Source organism: Coloeus monedula (assembly GCF_965178545.1).
Source record: "Coloeus monedula genome assembly, chromosome: 11".
NCBI classification, from domain to species: domain Eukaryota; kingdom Metazoa; phylum Chordata; class Aves; order Passeriformes; family Corvidae; genus Coloeus; species Coloeus monedula.
In genome coordinates this window covers 7,419,336-7,435,390 of record NC_138791.1, presented here as the reverse complement: position 1 = coordinate 7,435,390, position 16,055 = coordinate 7,419,336, and the positions used below count along the sequence as shown (strand labels likewise).

The 16,055-nt window shown below is 37.5% G+C and overlaps 2 protein-coding genes across 2 annotated transcripts in view; one reads left to right on the top strand and one right to left on the bottom strand.

Moving 5' to 3' along the window:
* Positions 1 to 16,055, bottom strand: part of CACNA2D3 (calcium voltage-gated channel auxiliary subunit alpha2delta 3) — a gene marked incomplete at both ends in the record, with an annotated part of 393,646 nt that overhangs the window by 54,033 nt on the left and 323,558 nt on the right. The window lies entirely within an intron of this gene.
* LRTM1 (leucine rich repeats and transmembrane domains 1) lies at positions 8,174 to 14,842 on the top strand (the record flags this gene model as incomplete). Its single annotated transcript, XM_082288773.1, has 3 exons — positions 8,174 to 8,318; positions 11,026 to 11,622; positions 14,409 to 14,842. 3 exons carry the CDS (start codon positions 8,174 to 8,176, stop codon positions 14,840 to 14,842), a joined length of 1,176 nt encoding a protein of 391 aa, XP_082144899.1.

The following is a 16,055-nucleotide window of genomic DNA, read 5'->3' as shown; positions in this document are numbered from 1 at the left end:
GCTTAAAATGTGTTAACTGGTCTTCTATGTATAAAATAATCTCCTTTATAAAATGACAACATTGCTCATGTTTTATAATATTAATATATAAGGAAATTATCCCATGGAATCTGAACTTCTGTGACACTTCCATCAGAGAACATCTGCCTATGAAGACAAGGTGGGTCCAGGGTCTGAAGCACTGAAGGCTTAGGGCTGTTCCTGGTCTAAAGATACCCTATAAATAGGAGCTAAACTCTTCTTCAGAGTGATTTTTTTTTTCCCCACAAGTTTAACCTAATAAGAGCACTAGAAACCCAAGTCTGACAAGGTGCCATTATCTGTCCAAAAAGGTGTAAAAATTTTGAAACTTTGAGTCATCTATTTTGTTCACCATTTTATAATATTCTTATTCAGAACATCAGAAAGGATTTGCTGTGCTCACACTTGCAGTTCAAATCCTTTGTTGATGGAAAGGGGGAAATTATACTTGATCTTATCTCTGCTGAGTTTAATCATACATTTCCCTAAGATTTTAGGAGAAGAACCATGCCCAAAATCCTAATTAGGAATACTTAAAGCTGCAAGAGACACCTTAGCAAAAGTGCTGTGACGATACAGTGAAGAGGACTGGAGATAAACAGGGCTTTTTACTTTTTAAATTTAAATCTGCACTATACTATGACACAACCGAAATGTGGTTCTACATGACTTATTTCAGCCCAAGTTCCATTTGGACAAAGTATTACAGAAAATCAAGCATTAGGTAACTTAATTCTTTCTCAAAACTTTTTCACATTTTCAACTTAAGAAAGTCTGCAGAAGTTCTAAAACAGGTATCCCTTAACTCCAAAGCTAAGAAAGGGGCTACATAAAAGTATGACCAGCTGATGGCATGTAGAAAAGTAGAGAGAGTGTTTAGATTCCAAGGAAAAGCCTGTACTACAATTGCTTGAAATACAAATGTTCACTTAAGTGCCCATGTTTGAACATAACATCTCCAAATCATCACAAACTACAAATTACAGAGTGTTCTGCTCTTCCTTCTTTCTAACCACTTTAGAACAGAAGCTTGTAGCAGTAACTAGTGAAAACCATTTAAGATCTTAATGACACCAAAAGAACTCAAGGTATGGAAATTATTATTTTACTGAAGTAGGCACATGATGCATAACTTCACCTCCTAAAAGCAGCTAGCCCATGTCTCCCAAAGAGCACTTTAAGAAGAGAGAACTCCAAAGTGCTGTTCTTTGAATTCATCTATTCTAACTCTGCTGAAACACAGAGAGGAGAGAAAATGGACTCTGTCATTTTGAAAAGGGAAAAGGATAAAAAATCTCTGCCAATATATGAGTAACCAAGCTCAGGCCTGCCATTATGCTCTGAAAAAAAAGACTGCAGAAGGAAATAAAAGCAAATAAAGATGAAAACACGCCCTTTTTGCTTAAGACAGCTATAGCTTTATGGACATAGAAAGCTCATCTAAGTTGAGTACTTTTGAGATCCCACCATAAATTAAATAGTAAAATAGAAGTGTTTTTGGATTAAAAGGCATTGTATCAAATGATAATAAGCATTATCTCTATACTTCAGCATCACCCAGTGTTGATACAGAAGTCAGATATAAACATGAAAGACAAAAAGATGAGATCAACATTTAAATGTTGTCTGAAACTTAGAGATAATAATCTACTTTTATGCTGTACATTTTTAAAATTTATTTTCTCACAAGCACTCCAAATGTTTTAAAATTTTTATCCTCTCAACTAATGAACATGCTTGAGAAAAAGTTCATCCTTCAGCACTTTAGGGGACAGTAAAACAGAAGGCACAGTTAAAAGTTTAGCAATAACTTTAGGTAGTACAAACAAAAACGAGGCATAGCTCAGTGTTAAGACTGTCAGGACCTCATAATTTATACCAAACTTGCTAAAAATTTTCCTTCTTACTTAGCAGACAGCCTGTCAGCCATTTGGTATGTTCCTCCTAAAAGATGTGTTAAAACTCAGTAAATAATTTTCCTTTTCACCAAATCAAGAAAAGACAATCATACACTGCATATACCTTATAAATTGTAATCAGTATTGAAAAAAAAATTCTATTAATGAGAGGAGAAATCATAAAATGAGGATCTTTGGGGATTCTCAGCATGAAAATAAGAAACCAAAACAGGCATACAGAAGAACAGATAGCCAAAACAGACATGATACAGAACAGGTAAAAAGAGTGTAAGAATAGTGAAAACATGATGTTCCTTAATGATTTCAGTCTTTACTATCCCTTACTTGTCACTTGGTTATCCCAGTCATGTTGCTTCAATACTGCTCACATAAGCTGCCACCTACATAAACAGGGTTTTATTAAAGCTTCTTTTTATAGGTCATAGCTACACTTTTGGTGCTTGTTCTTTTTCTTATTTTTTTTCTTTATTTGAATGCCTGCTGTTTAACTCCTGAATACGTTTCCTCCCAGCGTATCTGAAATCTGTAGTCATTGTCCCAGTGTTTCGCTCCCACATTAAACTTTTAGAATCAAGTTCCACAACTTTTAAGAGTTATGTTTACGTCAGAGGGATCAAGAGGTTTAAATTTCAGTACCTATTAAATGAATCTAATTATCCAACCAGTTCCATTTGGATACACTGTTACTGATCTTCACTAATCTATAGCAGATTTTCCAGTATTGTAATTCTCATTAATAAAATTCCCTCTGAAAGAGTATTTTCTTCTTTTTTTTTTTAAACAAAAGTCCTCTCAGTGGCCTATTTTACAAATTCTAAACAGAAGCATCATCCTGTATAGCAGCTAAGTTTCCCAGGGATTTACCATGTCTGAAAGCAGCAGAACTAACTAAACCTGAGGGATGAGAAGTCTATCTATATACCTGACTTACCCTGTTACTTCATTTAAAACACTCTGTCGAGAAAAAAAGGTATTTTAAAAACATCCTTGGTGTTTAAAACCTGCTGACAGATTAAAAAGTGGAGGGGGAGAAAAGGATAACAGCATGCTATGGAATCTCTAGGATGCTGTCAGAGGACTGTTGGTGCCTGCAGCTGCAGCAGTTCAAGCAGTAGAGATGACACAGAAATCCAGAGAGAACAAAAGACTGGAAAAGCAGCAAAAGATGCACTGCTTTGTAAAACCTATCTGCTACTGAAAGGAAGAACAGTGAAAGCAGGTAAAGGTATTTGGGTCGCTCTTGCTCACTGGAGCCATATGGGAAAAGTTTGCAATATCCCTACTCCACCTGTGAAATGTAAGCCACAGGGACATTCATCGCTCCTGCTCAGAGCTCTGCTGGTTACAGCTGCTACACCAGTACTGGGGAGAGCACAGTATGGGAATGTGCACATTTTAGTGGAGCTGGTCCTTCACACTCCACCTGCTGCATGACAATTGTGATCCTTTCAGGAGTTACAGCTCTTTTCTCTTGCAGCAAAACATCACCCAAGGGAAATGGTCCATCACAGCCTGAATCCAAACCTGCTGAGCACGTTGGTCCCAATCCAACAGAATACTTCTATTTCTACTGATTGTTTAAATCCACCAAAATTATGTATTTAATGTTTATCAGCTGCATAATTTTAATGTCAGGTTATTTAGTACCTTGCTAAATTAATGAAAAAAAAATAGCCAAAAAAGCCTCCTGTGGATATTTCCAAAGTGTTGCAAGAATTACAGAGGTTTAACTATTTGATTTTTTACTGCAGCAAATGTCATCATTGCTTCTGCAAGTTTCTGTGTTCAAGCAACTACTAGGGCAAAGAGAAAGAGTCCTTTTGAGCCCATAAACACAGGAGTTCCCAACATTTAACACTGAGTTTTACTGAACTACTACAATTTGCCTTAAAAGCACAAAAGGAATCAATGAAGTAGGAGTCCTATGTTGTAGCACAATTGGTGAGCAGCAGTTTAAGAAACATTTACTGCACTTTAAAATATTTCTTCATACACTGTGAACATTTCAAAACCCCTTTACAGATGTTGTTCAAAAAAATCCTTCCAATTCTAACAAGAGCTGCCCTAGTAAATCAACCACTCAGAATGCACAGGAGATTTATATTCTGGTCTTACGTTTGAGTCCAGGGTGAGCTGTGACCATGAACAGAAATTCTCATTAAATATAAAAAGGAAACAAAATCACTAAGTAAAAGCTTAGAAAAAACTTTGTTGAAGAATAAGCTATCTAGAAAAATAGCAATAATAGATAGTATTTTAACATGCTTCAGAGAGGACAAAAAGCATCTAAAGTGTCAAGATAAAGCAGAGTACACCTGTCCTTATTTTTACATGTGTTTTCTCGCCTGTTTTATTTCTTTCATTTCTCTTAACTTGATGTCAAGAGATTTCTTTTTTCTATTTGCAGTAATGGCGCAATGAGTTCATTAATTTACTCTTACTAGAGATACATTCTATCTATAGATGCTCAGCATGTATAACAGGTGGTTGACATTAGTTAGGAAATGATTGAAAATTGAATCTGCACCCCCCACTGCTATTTGTAATGGAACAAATACTCTGCTGACACTTAATCTTACCCTTGCTACAACTTCATCTAACTTGCAATCAAGGTAAAGAGGTCCAGCATCTTTACTCCCTGTGCTTCTCCTCACTCTGAAGGCTTTGCATCCATCCTGGTAATTTTTCTACCAAAGCACTCTGTAAGGCTGATGTTCCAGCATTTTCCAACTAAGCCTTCTCACCTTCATATATTCCTTGTCATTTAGTTATGGTGAAAAGAGTACATGCCATACTAACTTCTAACAGCATTATATTAGAGTTGTAATACCACAATAAATTGCTGACTGCACAACCCGGTGGATTGAAAATCTTGCATCACTTCTTTGAAAAGGAAAAAAATAAGAAACAAACTGCGGACAAAGGACTGACACAAATAGTTGTTTATAGATTATGAACACACCTGGATTCAGACCTGGATATGAATATTGAAAGAATTTTCCAGTCCAGATCAGAATGGTAGTGTGGGGAAGAACTGATTTCTCACCTAGACAGAGAAGGTGCTCAGCCTGGCTCTCCCATGGGGCTTGGGACACAGCAGCTCACACCTCCCCAGCCAGCAGCTTCCTGCCACTGCCAGGCCGTCCAGCCATCCCTTCCCCCACTGTAAATCTCCACCTGGAATGCAGCATGTTCCAGTTCATCTCATCTACTTTTACATCTCATACACTGGCCTCTCCTAGAGGTGTCAGAGGAAGGTGTAAAAATTCCCATAAATAACAATTATGGAAAAAAACTGCCCACAGGGAAAGGTTTTTCTCCATTAAGTTGTGTCATTAGTGGTTGATTAAAGCCCTTAAGAGTGAAAGTTTATATCCCTCCTAAATTATTTTTTTTGCCCCATGAGGTAACTATGGCTCCAGATTATATATGAATCCTACTAATCTTCTGGCCCAAGGATAACTTCCAACAATGCATTTCATAGATTAATTACGGACTGCACAAACAAGTACCAGATGTATCCAAGTAAGGCAAAACAAGCCACTGGAAAAAAGAAAACTGGGCTCTTCCCCTGTACAAAATCACAACTCTCTGACTGGTTTTTTGTTTCTAGAGCTGCACAATGTTACCTCCCTCCTGAAAGGGACACCATCAACTAACTCATAGTAACTCAGACACAAAGAAAATTATGGAAATAATGGTGTCTCCTTATGCTGTGTCATAACCAGCATTTGATATTATTAATTTCTAGCTGATATTACTCTCCTCTCATCCTATCTAAGCAAAGGATGTCTGAAGAAACCTGTAAGCCCACTTCTCTGGAAAATACGGCCAGCTTTTTAAGGTATAAATCTTCCTCGAGTCAAACTTAGTTTGCTCCATTGGTTTATACTTCTATTGTGAAAAGCAGGCAGAAGTAGGATCCAGGGCCTTCCTCTAAGATTTGTCAACTTTTGAAAACCTAGTGCCCTGCCAGGAAAAAGTTGAGGGAGCCCTGAGCTCTCAGAGAACAAGGAATGCCCTTGTAAACAGAAAAGCATGGGGAACTCCAGGGTCTCTTTGGCGCTGTCACCTTTGTTTGCACTACATTCTGACTCATGGGAAAGAGCACAGCCTTTCTCCACCATGCACTACTGTACTTTTTTAGTGCCAGTTGAAGGGGAAGAATTGTAACAAATAGAGGTATGAGCTGTTTCACCAACAAATATGAATTTTTTCTTTGTCCTGAACCAAATGAAGAGGAGTTTGCATTGCCCGAAGTTCCATCTAGGGTCTTGAGCAAGAGCTTAGGTGTTTTACCAATCTGAAGACACACATTAGCAAAGAGAAAGCACATGCCATTTCCCTGAAAGTATCTCAGTTTTAATTCCTTCCCATTTAAAAGCATAAGGAAAATAAATCTAATAAAGGGTATGTATAGGATTTGTCTGCTGTGGTCTTGGGAACATTTTTTAATATAATCATGTCTGCCTGGACTCGATATACAACGCAGTGGAATCCAAATCCTGTAGCTTTTAAATATTTGAAATATTTAAATTGTTTCCATTCTGCTAGAGTTTAATTAACATAATGCTCTTTTGTAAAAGAGATGATTCTTACACATACAACTCCTTTAAAGCAGATGGCAGTAATTGCTGCAACAAAGAGCTTGCTGGCAAAGCAAAGACAGACCTGCCCCCCCTCAGCCAACAGGGATCAGATATTAGTTCATGGGGCTCTCCTGCTATTTGCAATGGGAAACATACCTTGCTACAACAAGGCACAGGCTAATTTAAGAGGCTGCAATAACAGTTGCTGCACCACATCAGACAACTGAAAAGAATCCTGCTGGTGGTTCAAAAGGCCAGAAGTAGGGTAGGTTTCATGGTTATCCTGTTTCTGGCAAATCTCTACCTGTGACATGACTATAATTTTCACCACATCAGACTTCTCTGTCACAACCAAAGTATTATTCTGAATAAATGGGAATGGGACATGGATTATAGGTTGGGGAAACTTCTGTTTACAAAACATGTTCATTCAGAGTTCTCAATATAGGGAAAAAATAGCCACATCTACATGAAAAGCAAATTGATAGATTTAATCATATGTTTCCAAATCTGAACCCAGCATGAAGATTTTTTTAAAAAGTAGTAACTTCTTATTCATGATTCTGAATAAATAAAACAACCTCTGCATTATTGCTGGAACTGAACCTCCCACAGTGCTTAACTTTCAGCGGCCTTCTCCTATGAACATCTCTGAAACAGGGTGCATACTAAAAATAATACAATTATAGTTGCAAAGACTTACCTAAAACAGGAGAGTCACATAAAACACATTCTTTAAGCCCACTGTTACATGAAATAAACTGCAGTGGGATCTTGCATACCCATCTGGTCAGCAAATATTAGTTAAAATGGAAAAATAACTTTAAAAAGAAACATTTTGAATTCATAAGTCAAAATAAAATTATAGATACCAAACAGAATTTAAAAACATCTTACAACAAAACAATGATCTAATAGCTATTACCTCCTGCAACATAATCAAGAGTCATGAAAAAAGCTGCCACTGATAAAGGGATGAGATACTGCAAGGGGAGAGGGATGTCATCTCAAGCAACCAGTACCTGACCTAACTTTATTCTTTGCAAGAGTATCCATAGCTAAGGTGGCTACAACTTCTAAGGAAGATGCTATTTTATACCAGCCCTTTTTTATATTTAGTTGTGTCTTCACTAAAATGATTCACAGGTATTATTTAAGATGTGTCATTGAAATAGCAAATAAATATATCAAGCTACAAAAGCTAAAAAAGCTTTTTGCCTTAACCTGACATTAACTTAAAGTACAGGACAGATGATCTTTAAGCTTCTCTCCCCTTTTTTGTAAAGTTGGGGTTAACCAGGATGACTGTGGAACCAGGTTATCTTCATCTGTAGTGTTCCTCTACACTAAATCCCAGGCCTTATCCCTTATCAGGACAATGTCAAGGGTAGTAAGGTCTGCCACTCACAGCAGTAATCCTGGGATCCTCAAGATGAACAATCATGTTTACTTTACAGAATGACAGTTTTCCTACGTTCTCCTTCGCTGTTCACAAGTATCCACTGTTCCTTTGGGTATCCTGACTGGTGTCAGAAACAACTGAGAGAAGCACATGATACTGACAGGCACAGCTCTCCCCTGTGAGCCAAGGGGGCAGAGAGCTCAGCACAGACTTTTGGAAACCAAAAGGTACCTATGGAGAAGATGGGGTTACTCTTTTCACAAGGACTCACAGTGACAGGACAAGAGGTGAAGGACACCAGCTGCTCCAAGGAAAACACTAACTGGATGCAAGAAAAAAATATTGATTCTGAGGACAGTAACACGTTGGAGAAGGTTGCCCAGAGAAGTGATGGAATCTCTGTTACTGGAAATATCAAAGTCTCAACTTGACACTGGATACCCTCTGGTAAAGACCCTGCTTTCAACAGCAGTTTAGACCTTATGATCTGATTTTTCTACTACTCCTTTTATAGCATTGCCTATAGCATACAAATTTTGAGCTAGAAAGTGAACTTTATGTGATCTTTTCAAAAGCTCCTAAAAGCAGAATTTGTACACAAGAAAGCTGTATTTTAGGTCTGAAAGGTTTTGAATGCACAACTTCCCTCTCCATAGGACAGCTCACAGATGGAGTGATCCTATAGCCTGGAAAGACTCAATTATATACCAGATCTCTCATTCCTTTCAACACCTTTGAGTTCCTTCACAGTCACAAGTCATTAATCCTTTTATTAGTGTAGATAGCACAGTATGAGTTCTACTGAAGAAATAACAAAGAAACAAGTCAAGGCACCACACACACAAAGTACGATTTCAGTATCATCTGCTACATCTTTCCGATATCTTTGAAAATAAATTAATTCGTTTAATACTCATGGTGACTATACCAGGATGAGTGCCATTTTCATGGAAGGAGCCACTAGTCCTGTATTCCCATGCAATAAAATCCTGTCAGCACAACTAATGGATATCAGATGAATAAGCTTAGAAGAGCAAACAAGGGCACTGTCAAAACCATGTCATCAACCCACAGGACTATTTGTGGTGATATTATACACTCCACTGCCTCCAGTCACAGCCCAGGATAATCAAAATCCATGTTCAGATCTTGCAAAAATTGACACAGCCCGGCTAATAATCCAGCAGAATTCAGAAACCATGCTGGATATAAAAAAGGCAGCTTTATTTTTGTGCTTTGCTTTTGTTGGAGATTAAATATATTGAAGAGGCGACGCTCTCAGGTCATTATTTGTACGTTACAGCTGTCCAGTCAGAGCTGGACAGACACTGCTTGCAAGCCTTGTTGAGTGATTAAGAGGCAGAGTTAGTCTCTGAGAGTCATAAAGGAGGGAGAGGGGAGAAGATTGTGATTAAGAAAAATATCAAAGGCTGATAGAGTAACTGAGTAGAAACTTCTACATAAGTCACAGATACCACCTAAAAAAAACTCAAAAAAAGGAAGCTGGATGAGCACATTACAGATTTGAAGTGGGAATCAGAACAGTGTCTGTTACTGTTCTACATCAGAAATCTGAACTGAATCTTCTGCCAGGGGAAGAACAAACAAAGCAGAATGAAAGGTGAGATACTGAACCATTCAGATTAATAATGCCATTTTTCTGTTTGAGAAGCATTTCCTTGCCAAGCAAGTGTTTATTTTACCTCTACATTGGAAGCTGTGCCTCAGTTTCTGAAGCCAACTGTTGCAGAACAGTGTAATGAACTGAAAGTATTGCTTACCTTGCTTGCAGGAATGCTGGATTCTTTCAAGTGAATTCTATGATGCAAAATTCAGTACTGCAGAAGGTTATGTGTAATTTTAATATAAATATTTCATTTCTGAGTGAAAATTAATGAACAGCCTGTGCCTTAGATTGTAGTCTCAAAATACAACTTTCATTTATGCATTTATCATATTTCATACTATAATCATACATTATTCCATCAATATGGTATTCACTGTTAGTAATTCACATTCAATCTCTGTAAGTCAATAAACAGCAAGTACTTTATTTTCCAAAGGTTTCAAGTAGCAACTAACTAAAATGTTTTGCATTTTGAAAAAGTAAATAGCAAAAATTATTTCAGGCATCTCAAAAACAATGTTATAAGAGGATTCATCATTCTGACTCTCTTTAGTCAAAGAAAATCTAATTATTCAACACCATCCAACTTAAAAAAAAAATCATTATATGCATAGAAGCACAGCTTATATAAGTGTAGCTTTTACGTAGTACCTTGTTTTCAAGACATAAAAGATAAAAGATTAGCAAGACATAAAAGGTAAAAAATATTATTTTTTTTTCAGTTAAAACCACCTGAACATCAGGGAGTAGCAGATAATTATAAATACTAAATATTACTAAGTAACTAATTAGACTCCTGTCAACTAATTTATATTTTCAGAATCTTGTTGATAAATGTCTGTTGATTGTGTAGAAACCTGTATCTATGGGAAGTACAGCTGGCATGCAGAGAAGGGAATTAAAGCAAAAAGAATAAACAGGTATTTTAAAGGAGAAACTTACAGAATCTGGATTGCTAAGAAAGTACTGCTAATAGCTTTTATAGCTATGCCTGTGAAGCTTGTAATTCTTTTGATAGTACATTGACTCAGTTCTTCTAGGCAGTAATATTAGTAAAATAGAAGTTCTGCTTGTAATTCTTCTGACAAAGGATGTCTTAAAGCTGTTACTACCACAGAAAGAGAGACATTTCAGTTTAATAATTTTAGAAACTGTCACATTCCCTTCAAACATCACTGCTCTGCTGATGGCAAATCCTCCTGAAAACCATTTGTACTTAAGATAAAGCTATGGGAAGTACTTCATTTTAAGACCATGGTAGCATTATCTTCATTCTGCATTACAGAAGTACCTCAACAGTATCTGTAATTTACTAATTTATTATAAAAGAAATTCATTCTGTGGTATCTACATTAATGTTTGTCATTATAAAGAGCTGTATACCTTCTGGCTGTGTTTATGGCCTGTATATTGCCAAAACCCAAACATTTTAAACTAATTTTAAATCTTCTTTCACTTGTGACACAGGTAACTGGCTTCTGGTTTGGAGTGTCATCTCCTTGGCACACACAGCTCATGGCTGCCCCAACAAATGCCTCTGCCACACAGCTTCAAAGACTGCAGACTGCAAGAATAGAGGATTTACTGAAATTCCTGCCCATTTACCTCCTGAAATTCAGATACTACAGTTGCAGAATAACCATATCTGGAGAATCAACCAAAATGCATTCACTGCAACACCACTGCTCAAAATCTTAGACTTGTCCAATAATTCTCTCTCAAGTGTGGCACCTGGTGCTTTCCAAAAACTACGGTATCTGCAGGTTTTAAATCTAACCAGAAATTTGATGCATTATATAGAAAACAAGACTTTCAGTTTCCTCCCTCACCTAAAAGAACTGGACTTGTCATCCAACAGCATTATTCGTTTGCCTGAGACGTTTGGAAACAGCACAGGGAATATAACATTGCTCTCTGTGAAGCATAACAAACTTCAGAAAATGGAAAGAATTCTGCTGGAGTCACTTCCAAACCTGAAAGTGGTTCTCTTCAAAGATAATCCCTGGCAATGCAATTGTAATATCTTTGGCCTGAAACTGTGGCTGGAGAGTTTTCTATACAGAGGTAAGGAATTTTTCTCATTACATCTAGTGTACATGAGAACATTTACCCAGCATCTAACTGATCTTCACTTCTATGGCTTAAAAATTTACCCCGCACCATAGGTCACTTCCTCAAACAAACACAGTAAACTATATTCTTACGCATAGGTCAGAATGTAAGTGCTTCTATAAACACAGGTGACAAACTGGAATCAGAGAGGGGCTTCATATTAGTGCCCAGAGAAAGAGCAAGGACACACACACAACCATACAGCAGGTACAGGTGTGTTCTGTAGTGTGTGAATTCATATATACCCACTTCTATATATAAAACAAGTGCACTTTTGCACATACTCTTGTTTTAATTCTACCAATATGATTTTTCTGGAAACCAACCTGCTGTTTAAAAGCTTCTTACCTGTTGCATGATGGCAAACAACAAGACAGATATCCGCACTGATTAAACTTTAGAGAACTCAGGATTCTCGTTTTTCTATCAATTATCACTTTAATATTTTCAGAATAACTAGTATCACTTCCTAATTTGTTGTTAACCAGAGGAGGTACTCAATTCATTGGCAATTTCCTGACAGAAATGTCTAATGGCATCACATATGCAAAAGTGAAATTTATAATTAGTAGTCTCAGTATTTTGGTCACAGCTGGTTTTAAATATATTCATGAGTTATGCTGTGAGAAAGATAACATGACTTAATTCTAAAGGAATTAAGTATAAAAAGAAATTAATTTATTTCTCCCAGGAGGTATATTCAGACTGAGAATTCGAAACAGCAGGGCAATTTTCTTTTTTCTAAATCAGGCTTTGATGCTTGCATGTGACCAAACTACTGATTACCTGTCTCTGTACCAAAGTGGTGTGGAGCTTGTTGCAGCAGAGGAGATGAGGAGATGATCCATGTGGCCTACGAGTGATGGACTGCCTTTTGCAGGGATCAGAACTTTGCAGGCCAGCTGGAAAAACCATACTGGCCATGCAGGGACACAATTAGTCCTGGAGTAATCTTTGGGTGAGGTAAATTCACTACTATAAGCCACCTTTTAGAAAAGACAAAAGGTTAACAATAAAATCTTAACTTGAGCAGGTAAAATATCGTTTTACCACAGAGTTTTAGTTCTATTATGCTGGAAATTCAGCAGGGGTTGACTTCTCTGTGCAGAAGAATGTAATGATCCAAGATAAACATATCAGATTGTCTTATTTACTCTGCCAGCAGCATAAATAATTTCATTTATTTCAAAAAACAATGTTGTTCAGTGATGCCCTTCCATCTTACTGAACATTGTACAGATTAATTAAATGAAGTGACATGGAACTTACAAATTCATTTTAGCAACAAGCTTTAAAGAAAGCCCAAGTACTATGTTCTGTTCTGTGTTTGTATTTCCCTAAAATTACTTGCCTGAATCACATGAAGAAAAATTGGTTAAATTGTACATTGATGGTTCCCACTACTCATATGACACACATATGATGAAACTTTTGAGTGGCTGCAGGTATTTCTTGCATGTCATAACAAAGCAATATAAGTCCAAAATATTTGAGTATTGTTAGCTGAATCCATCTCAGATGACTGACATTTCATGCATACTCACAGAAAATTACAGAGAACGCTTCAGTTCAGGAGGAACACCAGGGTTCTATTCCAAGCACACACATTTAGTTACTTAAACCCATGAAACAATAAGAGTTGAAGGATTTGGAGGTTTTATCTATATCCATATTCAAAACAACACATTGAAGATGTCTGGAACCATGCTTTGGGTTTCACTGTTAAAGACCAAGAGACCTGCTATGCTCAAATCTGTCTTGGAATGTCAACATTATTTGTGGAGTAGTCTCCAGATTTCAGCTTGGCTCTGTCTGTATCCATTACTCCCTCAAAGTCTTTTCAGGATGAAAATTTCTGTGCCTGGATTTAGCTGAAAGGTGAATTATTTTGGATAGAGAAGAGAAAGAAAATTCAGTTGATTTGATTAGTTAATATTTTAAAGTATGTAAACATTGATTTTGGCCTTGTGGACTCCTTGACACACCACACCCCTAAAGTCCTGTGCTCTGACTAGTCAGGTACCTGAAGGCTATGTTTGGTGTATTTTCCCCTACACACTGAGGAACAACCATGTGATTTACCAGGCCTGTGGATTCCTGCTTCTCTTCCCATTGTACTAAAAACCTCCTTTGGGAAGCTGGCTCTAAGCAATCTTGAAATCCAGCAGAGTAATAGATTGATTAATCTCAACTCCTTTATACCTCTGTATATTTTCTTCCTGCAAGCCTTGCTTCAAAAAACCACTCATGGGTACGTACAACTTACTGAGCTTTCTCTTTGCCCTGCTACAATTAACGTATGATGTCAGAACAATGATGATTTCATGGGATATTTCAATCAAGTTCAAAATGTTTTCTAAATACATGGTTTCTATTTCTCTCTATAAAAGTTAGCAGTGGTAGGAATTTGAACGAACTGAATTTGCTGTCAACAATACCTCTCTGTTTATCTATGACAGTTCTTCTTTTTCTACCACCATTGTTTTTCACTCTCACACCCATAAAAACATAGATAACCTAATTCCTGATGATCTGCTTCTTGAAAATGCTCTAATGTGAGTTTTGAAGTGTAATAATCTCACCACTCACCTAACTGAACAAAAGCATTTAAAATATAGTTACAAATCTTTAAAAGTATGAAGTTGAAACTGATGATAAATTTACTTCAGGTTAATGTTAATTTTACATTAAAGTAATTCTGAAACTGTCAAATATTGAGACAATTTCTTTTCTTCCAGGAGGAATAAGCGATGGCATCATCTGCTCAGCGCCAGGGATTCGGAAGGGGAAGGACCTCCTCAAAGTTCCCTACGAGCTCTTTGGGGCCTGTCCTCTGAGGACAGCTTACGTGCCCCTGGCCAGCAGCCACCACCATGGCTTTGAGCACCGGAGCTCACTGAAGCACGGCCACCACGCTGAGTTTGGGGACAGTGGCCGGGCCAGCTGCGAGCCCAAGCCCAAGCCAAGGCCCGTCAGCTTGCGCCACGCCATCGCCACCGTCGTCATCACCGGGGTCGTGTGTGGAATCGTGTGTCTGATGATGCTGGCAGCTGCTGTTTATGGCTGTGCTTATGCTGCAATTACGGCCAAATGCCACAAAGAACATTTGGCCCCGGTCAGGCAGCCTGGGATTCCCGAGGAAAAAGAGCCTTTTGAGACTTCCTTGGCTTGAGTTGCTTCTGTCTTTGGCTTCTTGAAAATAAAGCCCTCACCGCAGTTGAAAAGCCTGGAATCTAAATAGCATTGTTTTAATAGAACTTACTGGGGTTCTTCTGTCTCTCTTTTTTTTTTTTTTTCCTTTTTCATACTTTTAAAAATGTAAATATATATATATTGCTTGGAATATCTACTAAGACTTTATATAGAACATAAGTTTATTTATATTTTATGCATGTGTATTCCAAAGCCACTATCTAAGGCTGAGCGTCTGAGATCATGAAATCATGATGTAGCCACTTTACAGTGTATTACCAGCCTTTACTAATTCTTGATGCAGTATTAGACCAAGATATGACCTATGGTGCACCTACAGTCAGTGGCTGACAGGAGTGATGTTCTGCAAAGAAAAATAGAAAAGAGTCATCTAAATTAGTTTATCTAAATTTGTACTCTCTTAAATTAGAGAGTACAAATTACTAAGATGTACACAATTCACAAGCAGTTTTCAGACCAGCCAGTCTATGCACTGCCCCTGATAACATAAATGTGTTAAAAGCATTTCCAAAAATGTATTTTCAATCTTCCAATATACCCCAGGAAGTGGCAATTAAACATTCCATTCATTTCCTAATTTAGAAAGTAGGAAGCACCTTGTTAACTACTGTATATAATTTTTTAATTACTTAGTAGGGAAGAAAGAAGAGAGCTGAGAAAATGCTGAAGGAAGAAATGCTACACTGCTTTGGATAGAGGCCCTGAAAGGATTACACAGAGCATATCTGAAGACACTACCTGATGTCCTGCTGGCTTACCGGCTTGCTACACACTTTTCTGTAGCCACTTATTCCCAAATCCTCACACAAGTGCCCCATTTTGCAAATGCCATGACTGCAGATGCAGCTCCCATCACAGTGCTGCCCTTCAGTAGGAGGATAATGTAGTTGCATGTTTACACATCCTCCCTCACAGAGGGAACATTCAGCTGGATTCACTCAAGGGTCCATCCTTACTCTCTGCAGAGCTGTTTTGCCGTCAGAGGAAATCAGGGCCAGAACCATTTGAATATCATAAGTTTAGAATTCAAAGAATATTTTGAGTGTGCAGAGGTAGGTCTTTTAATGGTTCTTAGAAATTATTTTAAGGCAACCAACAGAGATCAGGAACTCCATTCACCTTTCCCAAGACTAGATAAAATAAATTTTTGGCTATTTTGAACAGATGTTTCA